At 41.7% G+C, this 16655-nt stretch overlaps 1 protein-coding gene across 1 annotated transcript; it reads left to right on the plus strand.

Moving 5' to 3' along the window:
* The first annotated feature begins 5881 nt into the window (after positions 1-5881).
* On the plus strand, positions 5882-16083 carry LOC134357365 (procathepsin L-like). The gene is made up of 8 exons (XM_063068842.1): positions 5882-6038; positions 6657-6780; positions 6864-6986; positions 7372-7527; positions 7612-7836; positions 13190-13358; positions 15331-15448; positions 15539-16083. Exons 2-8 carry the CDS (start codon positions 6658-6660, stop codon positions 15636-15638), a joined length of 1014 nt encoding a protein of 337 aa, XP_062924912.1. The 5' UTR covers positions 5882-6038; position 6657; the 3' UTR covers positions 15639-16083.
* Positions 16084-16655: the final 572 nt, after the last annotated feature.

Below are 16655 nucleotides of genomic sequence, written 5' to 3' on the forward strand. Positions count from 1 at the left end.
AGGAATTTATTTTACTTCATTTGCATTATTTTTAATATTTTCATAAATTTGAATGTATTTTTAACTCCATCAGAAACATCCTAAAATTTTTTGTCGTAGCAAGCTGCTAAAAACTGTGGGGGTGTTCTGCATTAGTGGTTCAGGCATATGTTATACATTAGGTTGCTGTGCATTGACTACGTCTAATGTAATCATATCCTCCAAAGTTATCACCAAGCTCCAAGATCTGGGTCTCTGTACCTCTCCTGGGAACAGAATCCTTCACTTCCTCATTGGCAGACCACAATTAGTACAGATTGGTAACAACATCTGCTCACTGACCATCAATCTAGGTGTACCTCAAGGCTGCATGCTTAGTCCCCTGTTTCAGTCCCTTCGTGGCCACTAACGTGTACTAAGCATTTTCATCTCGGATGCCCTGTCTTGTGCTCAGATGCAATCACAAACAAGCTCCTCTGCTTTCTTCCAACCTTAAGGAGATCTGGCTTGGCGTGTCATCAAATACCCTAATAAACTTCCACACATGCACTATTGAAAGTATCTGGACACAAAATAATTTGCAGATGCTGGGGTCAAAGCAACACGCACAACACGCTGGAGGAACTCAGCAGGTCGGGCAGCATCCGTGGAAAAGATCGGTCCAGAACGTCGACCGATCTTTTCCACGGATGCTGCCCGACCTGCTGAGTTCCTCCAGCATGTTGTGAAAGTATCTGGACTGGTTGCATCATGGCCTGGTATGGTAATTCCAATGCACAGAAAGGAGAAAAGCAAAGCCTCTGTACAAAGCATTGAAGATTACAGGTGGCCAGTCCAGGCTGTGGCTATGTCCAAGACAATGTGCTCTATGAGGAACAATGAATTGCAGAATCTTTTAAAATGGTTTGTGTTTATTGTGGGGACAAGTGCATGCGGGGGCAGGAACAATGAAAAACTTATTTGTAACAGCATTCACAAGGAAAACTAATTATACACAATTTTTGCAAGGGGAAATACACAACTGGAACATAAAGCACAAACATGAGGAAACCTGCAGGTGCTGGAGATCCAAAGCAACACACACAAGACGCTGGAGGAACTCAGCAGGCCAGGCTGCATCTATGGAAAAGAGAAAACAGTTGACATTTCAGGCCAAGACCCTTCTTCAGGACTGGGAAGGAATGGAACATAAAACACAAAGTCCATTTTAGTGCAAAGTGATCAGAATAATAATAGTTTTGCTAAAGTGTAGCGGTAATTAGGGTTTTGCCACTGGTTCAAAATCTGAAGGGAAGTAGCTATTCTTCAACCTAATTGTATAGAACATTGAGCTTCTGTACCTCCTGCATGATTGTAGCTGTGAAAAGATGGCATGGTTCAGACAGTGGGGATCTCCGTTGAATGATGTTTCCATCTTAAGGCAGCACCTCCTGTAGATGCTACCAGTGGTAGAGAAGGATGTGCCTGTAATACATTGGGCAAACTCCGCTACTCTCTGCAGCTTCTTAACATCAAGTGCATTCGAATTTCCATAGCAGACCATGATACAACCAGTCAGGATACATTCAGCTGTACATCTGTAGAAGTTTGTTAGTATTTGGAAATAAGCCAAACTTTCCTAACCTCCAAAGAAAGTGAAGACATCGGCTACACCAGGTCTGTTAGTGAAAAGTGGCTCCAGGTGGGAGTAGGAAATAAAACAAAAGTGAAACAAATTGAAACTTTGAAGGTTTAACTAAATTTTATTTTAAATACTGTAACTTTTAGAACAGTAAAAAAAAAATCAAAAATAGATTCTTTTTTTTACCATGTTTAGAAAAAGGAAAGGAAATATCTGACATATTCATAGATAATTCTTTGTTCACAGAATAAAAGTATTTTTTTAGACAATTTTTAGGATGGCGGGAGATGCTTAATATCAGTATGTTGCTTCATGTTCAAGTCGCAGCTGTTTACCTACATTCAGTCACTTACTCAACAAGCATGTGACATATCAGCGGCAGGTCCAAGAAATCTGCTATTACTCTTGCTGAGTAATTTCCATGTCTGTTGTTCAACTTCAATTTCACAACTTTAACTACATCAGATAAAACCTCAATAATGCAATCAATGCACTTTCATAGAATTTCTCGAGCGTAATGCTATTTTTCAGCAGAGCAAGGGATTTGGTTTGATACCATAAAAACAGAAGGTAACTCTGAAAACTGAACCTTGAAATGACACTTGAATGAGCATACCTTTTCATTTTTATTCATTGATGAAAGAGGGCATAGGCAACAAGGCCAACATTGACCATCCAACCCAATTTTACTTGAAAAGGGGATAGTGTGATACCTCTCATTTACCATAAGAGTTGTCACACTATACCTTTATGATACCATAGTAAAGGCATTTCCACAAAGCAGAAGGGCAGGACTTTTAATATAATTAACCCAACGACAGTGAAGAAGGAACAGTGATGTATTTTTCAAAGCAGAATTTTAAGGGCTAGCATTGACTCAATGGGCCAAATGGTCTCCTAAACCATAGAAAAATACAGAACGACCTTTTCTGTGCTGGGTGAACTCAGTTTTTTTTAGATCATACAAGATAAATCTAATTGGTTGAAGACTGGTTTCTTTGACAGTGGACCTTCAGGAGAGGCCAATGAGAGAAGATCCATCAGGCACTTCTGGCAGAAGATGGTTGAAAACATTTTGCCCCATCTTGTGCTGTTCACCCTATCGCTGAAAATGCAGATGTTAGGGAGTCTCCTATCACCATTCATAACTGGATGTGTCAAGACTGAAAAATGTTGTCTTCATCTATTGATTGTGGTTCCCTTTACTACTGTGTGCCAATTTTGCTGTTTCATATGAAGCTAGGATGAGGACATTTGAAGATGATTTACTGACTGGGTACTTCATTTGCTGCCTGATGCCCAGTGTACTGTTCTCACACCTTGTCAAAGTCAGATTGGTCTCATGATTTAATATTAATAGTAGAGTAAAGGAAGGTGTCGGGTTGTAAATTGAAGCAGCGAACTTTGTCGCATGCTGATGGTTGCTTTGATTTCGTTATTCAAAGTTTATCTTATCTGGCATGATGATAATGGCACATATCACGATGAAGGCTCCTTTCTGTGGGAAGGTGTGACTTTGGTTAGAAATCTATGTGTAATGATTTTCCAGCATTAGCAATCTTATCGCTTTGAAATGCTCTAAAACGGGGGTTCCCCTCCTTTCTTATGTCATGGGTTTCCTCTGGGTGCTCTAGTTTCCTCCCACAGTCCAAAGACCCACTGGTTGGTAGGTTAATTGGTCATGATTAGGCTGGCATTAAATCAGGGTGGCACAGTTTAAAGGGCTGGAAGAACCTACTCCGCACTGTATATCAATAAACAAATAAATCAATAAATGTCCATTTAGAAATCCGATAGCTGAGTGTGTACCTTCAAGCATCTGTACCTCCTTCCCTACGGTAACAATGAGGAGGGGGCATATCATGGGTAGTGGGGGTCCTTAACGATGGACGTCATCTTCCTAAGGCATTGCTCCTTGAAGATGTCTTGGATACGATGGAGGCCAGTACCCACGATTGAGCTGACTTATCTTACAAGTTTCTGCTACTTTGATCTTGTGCAGTAGCCCCCCCCCACCCACACACCAGACGATAAAGCAGCCAATCAGAATGCTCTCCACAGTACATTTGTAGAGGTTTTCAAGTATATCATTTAGTTGACAAACCAAATCTCCTCAAATTCCTAATGAAATATAGCTGCTGTCTTGCCTCCTTTACAGCTGTATCAATATGTTGTGTCCAGGTTAGATCCTCAGAGATATTTAATACCCAGGAACTTGAAATTGCTCACTCTCTCCACTTCTGATCCCTCTGTGAGGATTTTCTTGTGTTCCGTTGTCTTACTCTTTCTAAAGTCCACAATCAGCTCTTCAGTCTTGCTGACGTCGAGTGCAAGGTTATTGCTGCGACACCACTCAACTAACTGGTATATCTCACTTCCTGTACACCCTTTCAACACCATCTGAAATTCTGCCAACAATGGTTGTATCATCAGCAAATTTATAGATGGCATTTGAGCTCTGCCTAGCCACACAGCCATGGGTATAGAGAGAGAAGAGCAGTGGGCCAAGCCCACCGCCCTGTCGTTCACCGGTGTTGATTGCCAGCGAGGTGGGGATGTAATTTCCAATCCACACAGATTACGGTCTTCTGGTTAGGAAGTTGTGATCCAGTTGCAGAGGGGAGGTACAGACGCAAAGGTTCTGCAGCTTTTCGATCAGGACTGTAGGAATGATGGCATTAAGTGTTGAGCTACAGTTGATAAACAGCATCCTGACATGGGTACAGTATTTGAATGGTCCAGGTTATCCAAGGCTGTGTCTGCTGTAGACCTATTGTGGCGATAGGCAAATTGCAGTGGGTCTAAGTCCTTCCTGAGATAGATTCTAGCCTTGACCAACCTCTCAAAGCATTTCATCACTATAGATGTGAGCGCTACTGGACAATAGTCATCAAGGCTGCTCTTCTTGGGTACTAGTATAATCGGTGCCCTTTTGAAGCAGCTGGGAAGTCCACTGTAGCAATGAGAGATTAAAAAATGTCTCTGAATACCCCCACCAGTTGGTTGGTTCAGAGCCTTAAAAGGTACCCCATCTTGCGAGGGTTTTCCCTCTTGAGGGACAGCCTGATGTTGGCCCCCTGAGACAGAGATCATAGGGTCACTGGACGCTGCAGGAATCCTCATAGCTGTAATTTTATTCTCCCTTTCAAAGCGAGCATAAAAAGCAGTGAGCTGGTCTGGTAGAGAAGCATCGCAGCCATTCATTATGTTAGGTTTTGCTTTGTAGGAAGTAATGGCCTGCAAACCCTGCCAGAGCTGATGTGCATCCGATGTCGCCTCCAACCTCTCTCAGAATTTTTCCTTGGTTCTTAAAATAGCCCACCGCAATTCATACCTGGTTTTCTTATACGTGGTTTCATGGTTTGAAAAGGATGAAAGTTGAATTGCCATTGTAGGCAAATTACTAGAAAAAAATCTGGGAAATAGTATTAACATAGAAACATAGAAAATAGGTGCAGGAGTAGGCCATTCGGCCCTTCGAGCCTGCACTGCCATTCAGTATGATCATGGCTGATCATCCAACTCAGAACCCCGTACCAGCCTTCCCTCCATACCCCCTGATCCCTTTAGCCACAAGGGCCATATCTAACTCCCTCTTAAATATAGCCAATGAACTGGCCTCAACTGTTTCCTGTGGCAGAGAATTCCACAGATTCACCACTCTCTGTGTGAAGAAGTTTTTCCTAATCTCGGTCCTAAAAGGCTTCCCCTTTATCCTCAAACTATTGAGTATATAAGTTAGAAAGGTGGTTTATATAAATGAGAAATAAAAACCATGATGAAATTCTCAGTAGGTCAGGTAATATCCGTGAAAAGTGAGAAATGTTTCAGATTGATGCTGTATGACCCGCTGTGTTTCCCCACTTTGTCTTCATTTAAGACGTCGAGCATTTGCAGTTTTATTAATTTTAATTGCAAATTTCTATTTTTCATTACATTTCATTCCTCCTTACTGTTGTATTTGCATTGAACTGTTTTACAGCTCTACCTATCCTAGCCACTGATCTGAGATAGCTCCTGGAGTAATTGTTTTCGCATTGTGAGGGTGAAAGAAAAATAATTTTCGTTTTGCACTTAGATACGGTAAACGACACATTTCATCACTCGACTCTAACTCTGGAATAGCCCCTTCCCGTCCCCTCCCCGTCCCCTCCCCGTCCCCTCCCCGTCCCCTCCCTTGTCTTCAGCTCAGCATCATGTGAACAGCCAGCCCAGCCCGAGCCCGAGCTCGAGCTCGTGACGAGTCCGGCGTCACGTGCTCCGGTGCCTGCACCAATCAGCGCTGAGCCTGCTTCAGGGCTGCGACGACGCCGCCGATAAAAGCGAGCCGTGCCCGTAAGCTGTATTGGGTCCGCTTCGGCCGCTGAGTGTTACTTCGCGCCTTGGCATCGTCCTTGTGTTTACAGTTTCTTCTCCCTGAAGTAGTTAATCGAAAGAGGTGAGCCGATGCTGGTTTGCTGTTCTGTATTTCATTTACCGCTGTTTGTTCGATATTTTAACCGGGTGTGGGTGCTGGAATTGAAGCTTCGGGAAAAGGCTGGAATTCCGAGGTGTTTTGATCTAAAGGTAGCTTCGGGGGAGTGTTTCACATTTAATGCAGGCCAGGTTTGCTTTAAAAATTAATTTTAATCCCTTTTTGGTTTCTCGCCCCATTGAATGATGCAGTGATGACTGGGTCTCGGGCGGATTTCCAAAAAAAAAATTCTCTGGAAATGCTTCCCCCTAACGTTTCCAGGCGTACTTGCCTTATGTCAGTAATTGCTTTGAGTCTTGTGATCCGACTCTGAAGCAATCTGACGGGAAAATGGTCTTAGTTGCGTTAACAGGTTATGACTAACTTTGTTACACGTAAGTGGACCTGGGCGATTTTCCATAAACTTTTGTAAACCAATTTAAAATAATTTGATCAGAATTTTTGTGCTCCTCCGGAGGCAATGTGTTGTTATAGTGGCCTGCATTGTTTGAAGTTTTAATCGAATATTTTACATAAGAGGATAGGAAAATATTTTGTCAGAATTTGCATGCATGTAAGCAATTGTTCTTTCTAATTTCCCAGGATGAAGATTTACTGTATACTCTCTTTATGCCTGACTGGGATCTTTGCAGCCCCAAGCTGGGATCCTGAACTGGATGAGTCCTGGCAACAATGGAAAAGTTGGCATCACAAGACCTATGAACGGGTAATGTGGTTAATTTCTATATGAAGAAGTGTTTCAAGGTGAAATGCACAGATTTTTGAGGAAGTTTTTTTTTCCCCCTTCAGAAAGAAGAAGGCTGGAGGCGATTGGTATGGGAAAAGAACCTTAAAAAAATTGAACTTCACAACTTGGAACATTCTGTTGGAAAACATTCATTCAGGCTAGCAATGAACCACTTTGGAGACATGGTGAGTGGATAAATCTGTTGTTAATAGATTTGTAATAACTTGTGAAGAAACCCTGCTGTATTCAATCAAAAGGATCAGGGACATGTTTCTGCAAAAAGTAAGATTTAAGTATATCAATTGTCAGTGAAATACTCTTTTTATTTGAAATTAACTAATTGCTTGAAAATGGCAAAGGCAGCATCCCTTGCCAGATTTCAGTATCTGTATATGTACCTAATGGGGTAAGGGTCAAGTTATGAAGTTGATTAGGTTGGGTTAGTTGTTCATCTAGCATTGGTGCAGTTAACTTTTGATACAGAAAACCTTTTAGCTTTCTATGAACCTAGTTGGTGCTCTGGGTCCTAAAACAAAATATTTATGTTTTACTAAATGTTTTCCCTTGCAGACAAATGAAGAATTTAGACAGATAATGAATGGATACAGGCATACAAAACAGAATGTTAAGACTCGAGGATCCCTCTTTCTGGAGCCCAGTTTTCTAGAATTGCCCAAACAGGTAGATTGGCGTGAGTACGGATATGTCACTCCAGTTAAAGACCAGGTATGTGTTTTATCAATATCACAATATAAGTACTACCAATGCAGCTTAAAATGGTTAAATAATGTCTGCCAATTTCCACCACAGGGACAATGTGGCTCATGTTGGGCTTTTAGTACCACTGGAGCTCTTGAAGGTCAACACTTCAGAAAAACTGGCAATCTTGTCTCTCTCAGTGAACAGAATCTTGTGGACTGCTCTACACCGGAGGGAAATGAAGGCTGTAATGGGGGACTGATGGATCAGGCTTTCAAGTATGTTCAAGATAATGGTGGAATTGACTCAGAAGAATCTTACCCTTATACTGCCAAGGTAAGGTGACAATGCCCAGTTCATTGTCTTGTTCTGAAGCTTGAGCTCTTATGCTGACTTGATCTTTTGTCTCTCAAGAGTACTAGTTAGGGATATCTAGTTATAGAAGTTTGCCCAGAGAGAACTTGGAAAACACTAATCAATAATTTTAAGATGGTAAATAAAATTTCACTGCCATAACTGGGAGGTGGTGGAGAAGGAAAAGTAAAGATGCTTTTTGCAAACTCGCTTCTTGGCACATACTGGGTGACATTATTATTTAATGGAACTTCGTGATGCAACTTCCCATCCCCACTTTTTTCCCTTTTTCCTGCACCCCACCCATTACATAAGTTGCCTGAAATAGTTTGCCTCAGTTACAATGCACCTTAAAAGTATAACTCCCAAATATGTTTGAACTGTAAACCTGGAGAGATTAACTATAATATCTTAAGTTAATAAATTCAGAGACAACTTCATTTACAGAAGGATATCCAGTTTATACACTGGCCTAATTTTTGTCACTTCAAAGTTGGTGACTCTGTCACATGAGTGCTCATGTTTTACTTTCCATCATTGGGTCTTGCCCTTTTACAAGTGTAGTTTGCTTTGTAGTAGTGGGAATTTTTAAGCTGGTGTCTGCACAAGTGACTTCATAGTATTTGTAAGTATGGTGACTTTTTTTTAATAGCCATATAACAATTACAGCACGGAAACAGGCCATCTCAGCCCTTCTAGTCCGTGCCGAACTCCTACTCTCACCAAGTCCCACTGACCTGTCCTTGGTCCATTACCCTCCATTCCCTTCCTGTCCATATATCTATCCAAATTAACTTTAAACCTGCCTCAACCACTTCTGCTGGAAGCTCGCTCCACACAGCTACCACTCTGAGTAAAGTTCCCCCTCATGTTACCCCTAAACTTTTGCCCTTTAACTCTCAACTCATGTCCTCTTGTTTGAATCTCCCCCACTCTCAATGGAAAAAGCCTATCCACGTCAACTCTTAACAATCCCCCTCATAATTTTAAAGGCCTCTATCAAGTCCCCTCTTAACCTTCTATGCTCCAAAGAATAAAGACCTAACTTGTTCAACCTTTCTCTGTAACTTAGGAGATGAAACCCAGGCAACATTTTAGTAAACCACCTCTGTACTCTCTCAATTTTGTTGACATCTTTCCTATAATTTGGTGACCAGAACTGTACTCAATACTCCAAATTTGGCCTTACCAATGCCTTGTACAATTTCAACATTACATCCCAACTCCTATACTCAATACTCTGATTTATAAAGGCCAGCATACCAAAAGCTTTCTTCACCACCCTATCCACAAGAGATTCCACCTTCAGGGAACTATGCACCATTATTCCTAGATCCTTCTGTTCTACAGCATTCTTCAATGCCCTACCATTTACCATGTATGTCCTATTTTGATTAGTCCTACCAAAATGTAGCACCTCACATTTTTCAGCATTAAACTCTCATCTGCCATCTTTCAGCCCACTCTCCTAACTGGCCTAAATCTCTCTGCAAGCTTTGAAAACCTACTTCATTATCCACAACGCCACCTATCTTAGTATCATCTGCATACTTACTAATCCAATTTACCACCCCATCATCCAGATCATTAATATATATGACAAACAACATTGGACCCAGTGCAGATCCCTGAGGCACACCACTACACACCGTCCTCCAATCTGACACAGTTATCCACCACTACTCTCTGGCGTCTCCCATCCAGCCAGTGCTGAATCTATTTTACTACTTCCATATTAATGCCTAACGATTGAACCTTCCTAACTAACCTTCTGTGTGGAACCTTGTCAAAGGCCTTACTGAAGTCCATATAGACAACATCCACTGCTTTTACTCCTTTGTCAACTTTCCTAGTAACCTCATCAAAAAATTCAATAAGATTTGTCAAACATGACCTTCCACGCACAAATCCATGTTGACTGTTGCTAATCAGACCCTGTCTATCCAGATAATTATATATACCATCTCTAAGAATACTTTCCATCAATTTACCCAAAACTGACGTCAAACTCACAGGCTGATAATTGCTAGGTTTACTCTTAGAACCCTTTTTAAACAATGGAACCACATGAGCAATATGCCAATCCTCCGGCACCATCCCCGTTTCTAATGACATTTGAAATATATCTGTCAGAGCTCCTGCTATTTCCACACTAACTTCCCTCAAGGTCCTAGGGAATATCTTGTCCGGACCCGGAGACTTATCCACTTTTATATTCCTTAAAAGCGCCAGTACTTCCTCTTTAATCGTCATACTTTCCATAACTACCCTTCTTGTTTCCTTTACCTTACACAATTCAATATCCTTCTCCTTTGTGAATACTGAAGAAAAGAAATTGTTCAAAATCTCCCCCATCTCTTTTGGCTGCACACATAGCTGTCTACTCTGATTCTCTAAGGGACCAATTTTATCCCTCACTATCCTTTTGCTATTTATACAACTGTGGAAACCCTTTGGATTTATTTTCACCTTACTTGCTTAAAGCAGCCTCGTATCTTTTAGCTTTTCTTAATTTCTTAAGATTCTTTTTACATTCTTTATATTCCTCGAGCACCTCTAACTCCAAACTGCCTATATTTATTGTAAATCCCTCTTTTTCCAAACCAAGTTTCCTATATCCCTTGAAAATCTTTCTCAATCTCTCTCAAACTTTTAACCTTTCCTTTCAACCTAACAGGAACATAAAGATTCTATACCCTCAAAATTTCACCTTTAAATGACCTCCATTTCTCTATTACATCCTTCCCATAAAACACATTGTCCCAATCCACTCCTCCTAAATCCTCTCGCATCTCCTCAAAGTTAGCCTTTCTCCAATCAAAAATCTCAACCCTGGGTCCAGTCCTATCCTTCTCCATAATTATATTGAAACTAATGGTATTGTGATCACTGGACCCGAAGTTCTCCCCAACACATACCTCTGTCACCTGCCCTATCGCATTCCCTAACAGGAGATCCAACACTGCCCCTTCTCTAGTTGGTACCTCAGTTTTTTTCCAGCAATACACAATCTTGCACACATTTGACAAACTCCAAACCATCCAGCCCTTTTACAGAATGAGCTTCCCAGTCTATGTGTGGAAAATAAAATCTCCCTCAATCACAACCTTGTGCTTGCTACAAATATCTGCTATCTCCTTACAAATTTGCTGCTCCAGTTCTCGGTCCCCATTAGGTGGTCTATAATACACCCCTATAAGCGTCGCTACACCTTTCCTATTCCTCAATTCCACCCAAATAGCCTCCCTGGATGCGTCCACTAATCTATCCTGCCAGAGGACTGCTGTTATATTTTCTCTGACAAGCAATGCAAGACCTGCCCCTCTTGTCCCTCCTATTCTATCACACCTGAAGCAACGAAATCCTGGAATATTTAGTTGCCAGTCACACCCCTCCTGCAACCACGTTTCACTAATAGCTACAACATCATATTTCCAGGTATCAATCCATGCTCTAAGCTCATCCACCTTTCTTACAATGCACCTAGCATTAAAATAGATGCATTTAAGAAACTCTCCACCTCTTACCCTCTTTTTATCCTTGATAGAGCAAACAACTTTGTTATCTTTTTCCTTGTCCCGTAAATCTTTGGACTGAGTGCCCCTGATCTCTGTCGTCTGCCTATCCTCCCTCACACACTGTCTACTAGCTTTCTCTATTTGTGAACTAACCTCCTGTCTCCTAGTCTCTTTAATTTGATTCCCACCCCCCCCCCAACCATTCTAGTTCAAAGTCACCTAAGTAGCCCTCGCAAATCTCCCCACCAGGATGTTGGTCCCCCTAGGATTCAAGTGTAATCGGTCCTTTTTGTACAGGTCACACCTGCGCCAAAAGGGGTCCCAATTATCCAAAAACTTGAATCCCTGCCCCCTGCTCCAATCTCTCAGCCACGCATTTATCCTCCACCTCATTGCATTCCTACTCTCTCTGTCGCGTAGCACAGGCATTGATCCCGAGATTACTACTTTTGCGGTCCTTTTTCTCAACTCTCTTCCCAACTCCCTTCCTAAATCCCTATATTCTCCTTTCAGGATCTCTCCCCCTTTTCCTACCTATGTCATTGGTACCTATATGTACCACGACCTCTGGCTCCTCTCCCTCCCACTTCTGGATATCTTGGACGAGATCAGAAACATCCTGGACAAACTACCATCCGGGTCTCCGGACTGCGTCCACAGAATCACCTATCTGACTCCCTTACTATCGAGTCCCCTATTACTACTGCCCTCCTCTTCCTTTCCCTACCCTTCTGAGCCACAGGGCCAGACTCTGTACCAGAGGCACGGCCACTGTTGCTTCCCCCAGGTAAGCTGTCTGCCCCCCCCCCCCCCTCAACAGTACTCAAACAGGAGTACCTATTGTCAAGGGGCACAGCCACTGGGGTACTCTATCACCTGACTCTTCTTCTTCCCCCTCCTAGCCGTGACCCACTTGTCTGCCTCCCATGGCCCCGGTGTAACCACCTGCCTGTAACTCCTCTCTATCAACTCCTCACTCTCCCTGACCAGACAAAGGTCATCGAGCTGCAGCTCCAGTTCCCTAATGCTGTCTCTTAGGAGCTGCATCTTGGCGCAGATATGGATGTCCGGGAGGCCTGGAGACTCCAGGACCTCCCACATCCGGCACCAAGAACAACAAGCTGCCCTCACTCATACTTACCCTCTCCTCAAATAACAACAAAAAATGAATACCAAACCCTCTTGGCCTCGCCAGTTTCCACGTAGGCCCGTTGAGCCGAAGCCCTTAAGCCTTCACTCTGCTCCCAGCTCACTACGCTGCCTGCTGTATAAGGCTCTGTTCCTTTTAAATCTTCTGCACTTCACTCCCTGACGTCACACGCCTGCACAGTCCCGCCTCTCTGAAGGCCGATTCGGGGGGGGGGGGGGTGGGAGGATAAAAACAAAAAATTCAAAAATGGCTTCCTCCGCACTCCCGCTCCGATTCTCAAACTTCCTTCTCCGAATTACCATTTATACCATGGATTTTTTTTTCTGCATTCAGTGGACAAACTGTGACCCAGGAAGTGGCTGTAGGGCCCATTGGGTCTGTACTAACCGTGAGAAGTAATCCCATTAGTTCTCTTACCCCTGCAAATTTATTCTTTTGTGTCCATCAGCTCCTTTTAATTTTTGTCACTGACTGACACTAAGGGGTAGTTGACTGCAGCTAATTAATGTACCATTTTTGAGAATTTTTGTTTTCTTAATTAACCTACCAGTTTTTACTTTGCTTCAACAGGTGCATTAAAGTTCAAGTCATGTGGGCACAATAAGCTTATGTCTCTTTAATGGCAAATTGTGACAATATTTCCTAACTTAGTTTTTTCATTGGTCAGGATGATGGGCCCTGTCGTTATGACCCAGCTTACAATTCTGCAAATGATACTGGTTTTGTGGATATTCCAAGTGGTAAAGAAAGAGCCCTGATGCATGCTGTTGCTTCTGTTGGACCAGTTTCGGTAGCTATTGATGCTGGCCATAGTTCATTCCAGTTCTATAGTTCTGGTAAGAATGTTTTGATCTTCTCAAAGCTGAGACTATTAAAAGAAGTCATAAATTTAATGGGCAGATGCTTGGGCATGTCTGACTGGTGATACTAGCTTTTCATTTAGGCTTTCTGTTGTGTTGCATGCTGGTTAGTATAGATAGATGGATGGATATACTTTATTGATCCCGAGGGAAATTGGGTTTCGTTACAGCCAAGAATAGAGCATAAATATAGCAATCCAAAACCACAATCAAACAACAAAATGCAAACTATGCCAGATGGAAAAAAAGTCCAGGACCAGCCTATTGGCTCAGGGTGTCTGACCCTCCACGGGAGGAGCTGCACATTCGATGGCCACAGGCAGGAACAACCTCCCGTGCCGCCCAGTGTTGTATCTCGGTGGAATATGGCTGGAGTCCAGCAGCAAAAAGTTCAATATCCGGTCTACAAACACATTCTTCGATGGTAATATGACCCGGATTGCAACATCTGTTGTTAACCAGAACAGCAAGCCCCCCAACTCTTTAAAGCTTACCGCTGTCGGTGCACTTCCGTTCAGCCCGAACAGTCTGGCAGCCGTCCATGGAGAAGTTTTGAACGGGTATGTCCTCGTGCAGCCCTGTTCCAGTGTAACACATAATGCACTCCCGAAATGTGGATTCAATATATATTCAAGAAATATCTGTGGATTCAAGAAGGCATGGTTTTAGTGCCAAAGGATAGTGGGTCAGGCTGGAGCAGAAAATGTAGATTTTGAAACACAGCAAATTGAGTGGATTTTTTTTTAACATTGCTTTTTGCTATATAAAACTAATGTTTAATGGACTTCATTTGAGTACATGTAGTATTTGCAGAGTGGTTGACTGCACTAGTAAGTTTAAGTTCCCATCGATAATGGAAATAAGGTTACGGGGTGCTTAATTTGCAGGTTGTATGTTCTTCTAAGAATCATGAAACCTGGAATGTTAAGCACTCACTTGGGTGGAATTGTTGACTAAAGGGAATAAAGTAACCTAGCATTTAAAGTAGAAGCACTTTGAGTTGTGATCATGAATTTGGGGGTAGGGGAGAGACATGGTGGAAGAGTTGATTGCCACCTAAAGTGTGGCATCTGAATAGGATGGAGAATAACTTTGAAGGGAACTGTCATTATCATGGGAGGTTTTCATCCATGCCTTAATTACATGAACAAAACTGGTAGAGTATTGAGGCAGAAACTTGCCAAGATTGCTTCTTATAACACTGTTGTCAAACCTATCCAGGTACAGGGCATTTAAGATTTGCCCATGGATAATGAAGCAGTAATGGGTTAAACTTGTGGTTGAAGATGCACCTAGAATATAGTCACCAGAATATGACAGAATTCAAGATGCTGTTTGAGGGTAAATGCTGGGCCAGTTATTATTTCTTCAACTTAAATGAGAGCAATCATAATGGAATGAAGGTGGACTTGGAAAACTAACTGAAACAGAAGCAATGGTTAATTATTTAGGAAAGTGAATAATAAAATCTAATCAACACCATTTTATGAAAGGTAAATTGTGCTTGATAGTATATTTAGATTTCCAAAAGGTGTTTGACAAAGTGCCACTTGAGATGGTTGCAAGAATATTAAGAGCCCATAGTAAGGGGGGTGATTTGGGAGTTTGTGCAGGTATGTAAGCTGGTTTTAAAAAATTGGCTGCTGCCTAGAAAACAAAAATTGGAGTAATTCTATCCAATCCAAGAGGGATTATTTATTATCTAAATAATAAGGATCCAGGTGGTAAGTACTGGAAAAACGAAGTTAATAAGCAGACCCAAATAGCACTTTAAGGCATGTTGGCATTTAAAACAAGGCAGCTGGAGCATTAGGTAATGACTACACTACCAGGACTGTATCTACTGTAAAGCATTTAGTATACAAAATAATCCAAAGAATTTAGAGCTTTGAGTCTAGCTCTTAATGTGCACATGCACGTTTAAGTTTGCATTTTGTTTTGTTGAAAGGTATTTACTATGAAGAAGACTGCAGCTCCACAGAACTGAACCATGGTGTATTAGTAGTAGGATATGGCTTTGAGAAAGAAGATGCTCATGGAAAGAAATACTGGATTGTTAAAAACAGGTATGCAACATTTCTGAATTCTTTTCAAATCTAATTGGTTAAATCTGTTATGAGCCTTTTCTGATTTTTTTTTTCGTTGTTTGTTTTTAGCTGGAGTGACCAATGGGGCGATAAAGGTTACATAAAGATGTCCAAAGACAGGGACAACAACTGTGGAATAGCCACTTCTGCCAGCTACCCTCTAGTATAAATTGTACTACTGTTCAGATAACTTGAATATGTACAAAAATTAGGTGCAATGATCTACACTGCTTTATAAGTAAGCAGACTGCCTCAGTGATATGGTCTGGAGCTTTCCCGATGAGCAGACCTTTTTTATTTTCCCAGAATGTGCTTTGTTTTTTTTTGGATAGGCTAGCAACAGTACATCTTGCCACTGGGTTAAGTGACCAAGAAATTGAAGTTCCTCGGATATGTTAATCTATTTGTATCATTGATATTTTAAAGTAATCATAGTTCCAATAAGCTATTTTTAATGAGGAAATTGATGCCAATTGATTTCCAAATATTAAGAATTTGTACCACTTATTGTGCACTGCTTGATTGGTTCTAACTGTGTAATTGCTGTGCAATGCACAATGTTCATAATTCAATTTTTATTTGTAATCACAAATAAAGTTTTTCTTGCTCCAAGACCTGCACCTTCTGCATGTAGTTCTTAACAGTTGGTTGATCAAATGAGCAGCTCCTTGAATGTGAGTTGGGTCTGGAAGCTGTTCTGTCCTTTTTGAGAACATTGCTATCCTTTAAAGATGGCCCCTTAACTGAGTTTATGTAATTCTTGATGTCTCAAGATTTTTGTTTACCTGGTTTGTAGGGTAGAAGGCAAACACAACAAATGTTGAACTCTTATGATTATATACCCATATTAAGAATAATTCGGACCAGTAAAATCAGGCCACTTGCTCCATCACATCTGCTTTGTCATTCAGTCAGGGCTGATTTCCCCCCCCCCCCCTTCCACCACCTCTGCTCCCCACCTGGCCTTTACCCTGTAATCTTTGACACAGTGGCCAATCAAGAACCTATCAATCTCCACCTTAAATACACTGAATGACATGACTTCCATAGCTGCCTGTGGTAACAAGTTTGCTACCCTCTGGTTAAAGAAATTTCTCTGCATATGTTTTAAATGAATGCCCTCTTGTCCTAGGTTCCCCCACCATGGGGAAACATTATTTTCACATCTCTATCTATGCTTTTCAAC

Source organism: Mobula hypostoma, chromosome 16 (assembly GCF_963921235.1).
Source record: "Mobula hypostoma chromosome 16, sMobHyp1.1, whole genome shotgun sequence".
NCBI lineage: Eukaryota > Metazoa > Chordata > Chondrichthyes > Myliobatiformes > Myliobatidae > Mobula > Mobula hypostoma.

Excerpts from the sequence above, each read along its gene's own strand:
- LOC134357365 (XM_063068842.1), top strand. The coding sequence starts at position 6,658 with ATGAAGATTTACTGTATACTCTCTTTATGCCTGACTGGGATCTTTGCA. Across the intron at positions 7,837-13,189 it reads CTTACCCTTATACTGCCAAG|GATGATGGGCCCTGTCGTTA; the intron begins GTAAGGTGACAA and ends TTCATTGGTCAG. Across the intron at positions 15,449-15,538 it reads TACTGGATTGTTAAAAACAG|CTGGAGTGACCAATGGGGCG; the intron begins GTATGCAACATT and ends GTTTGTTTTTAG.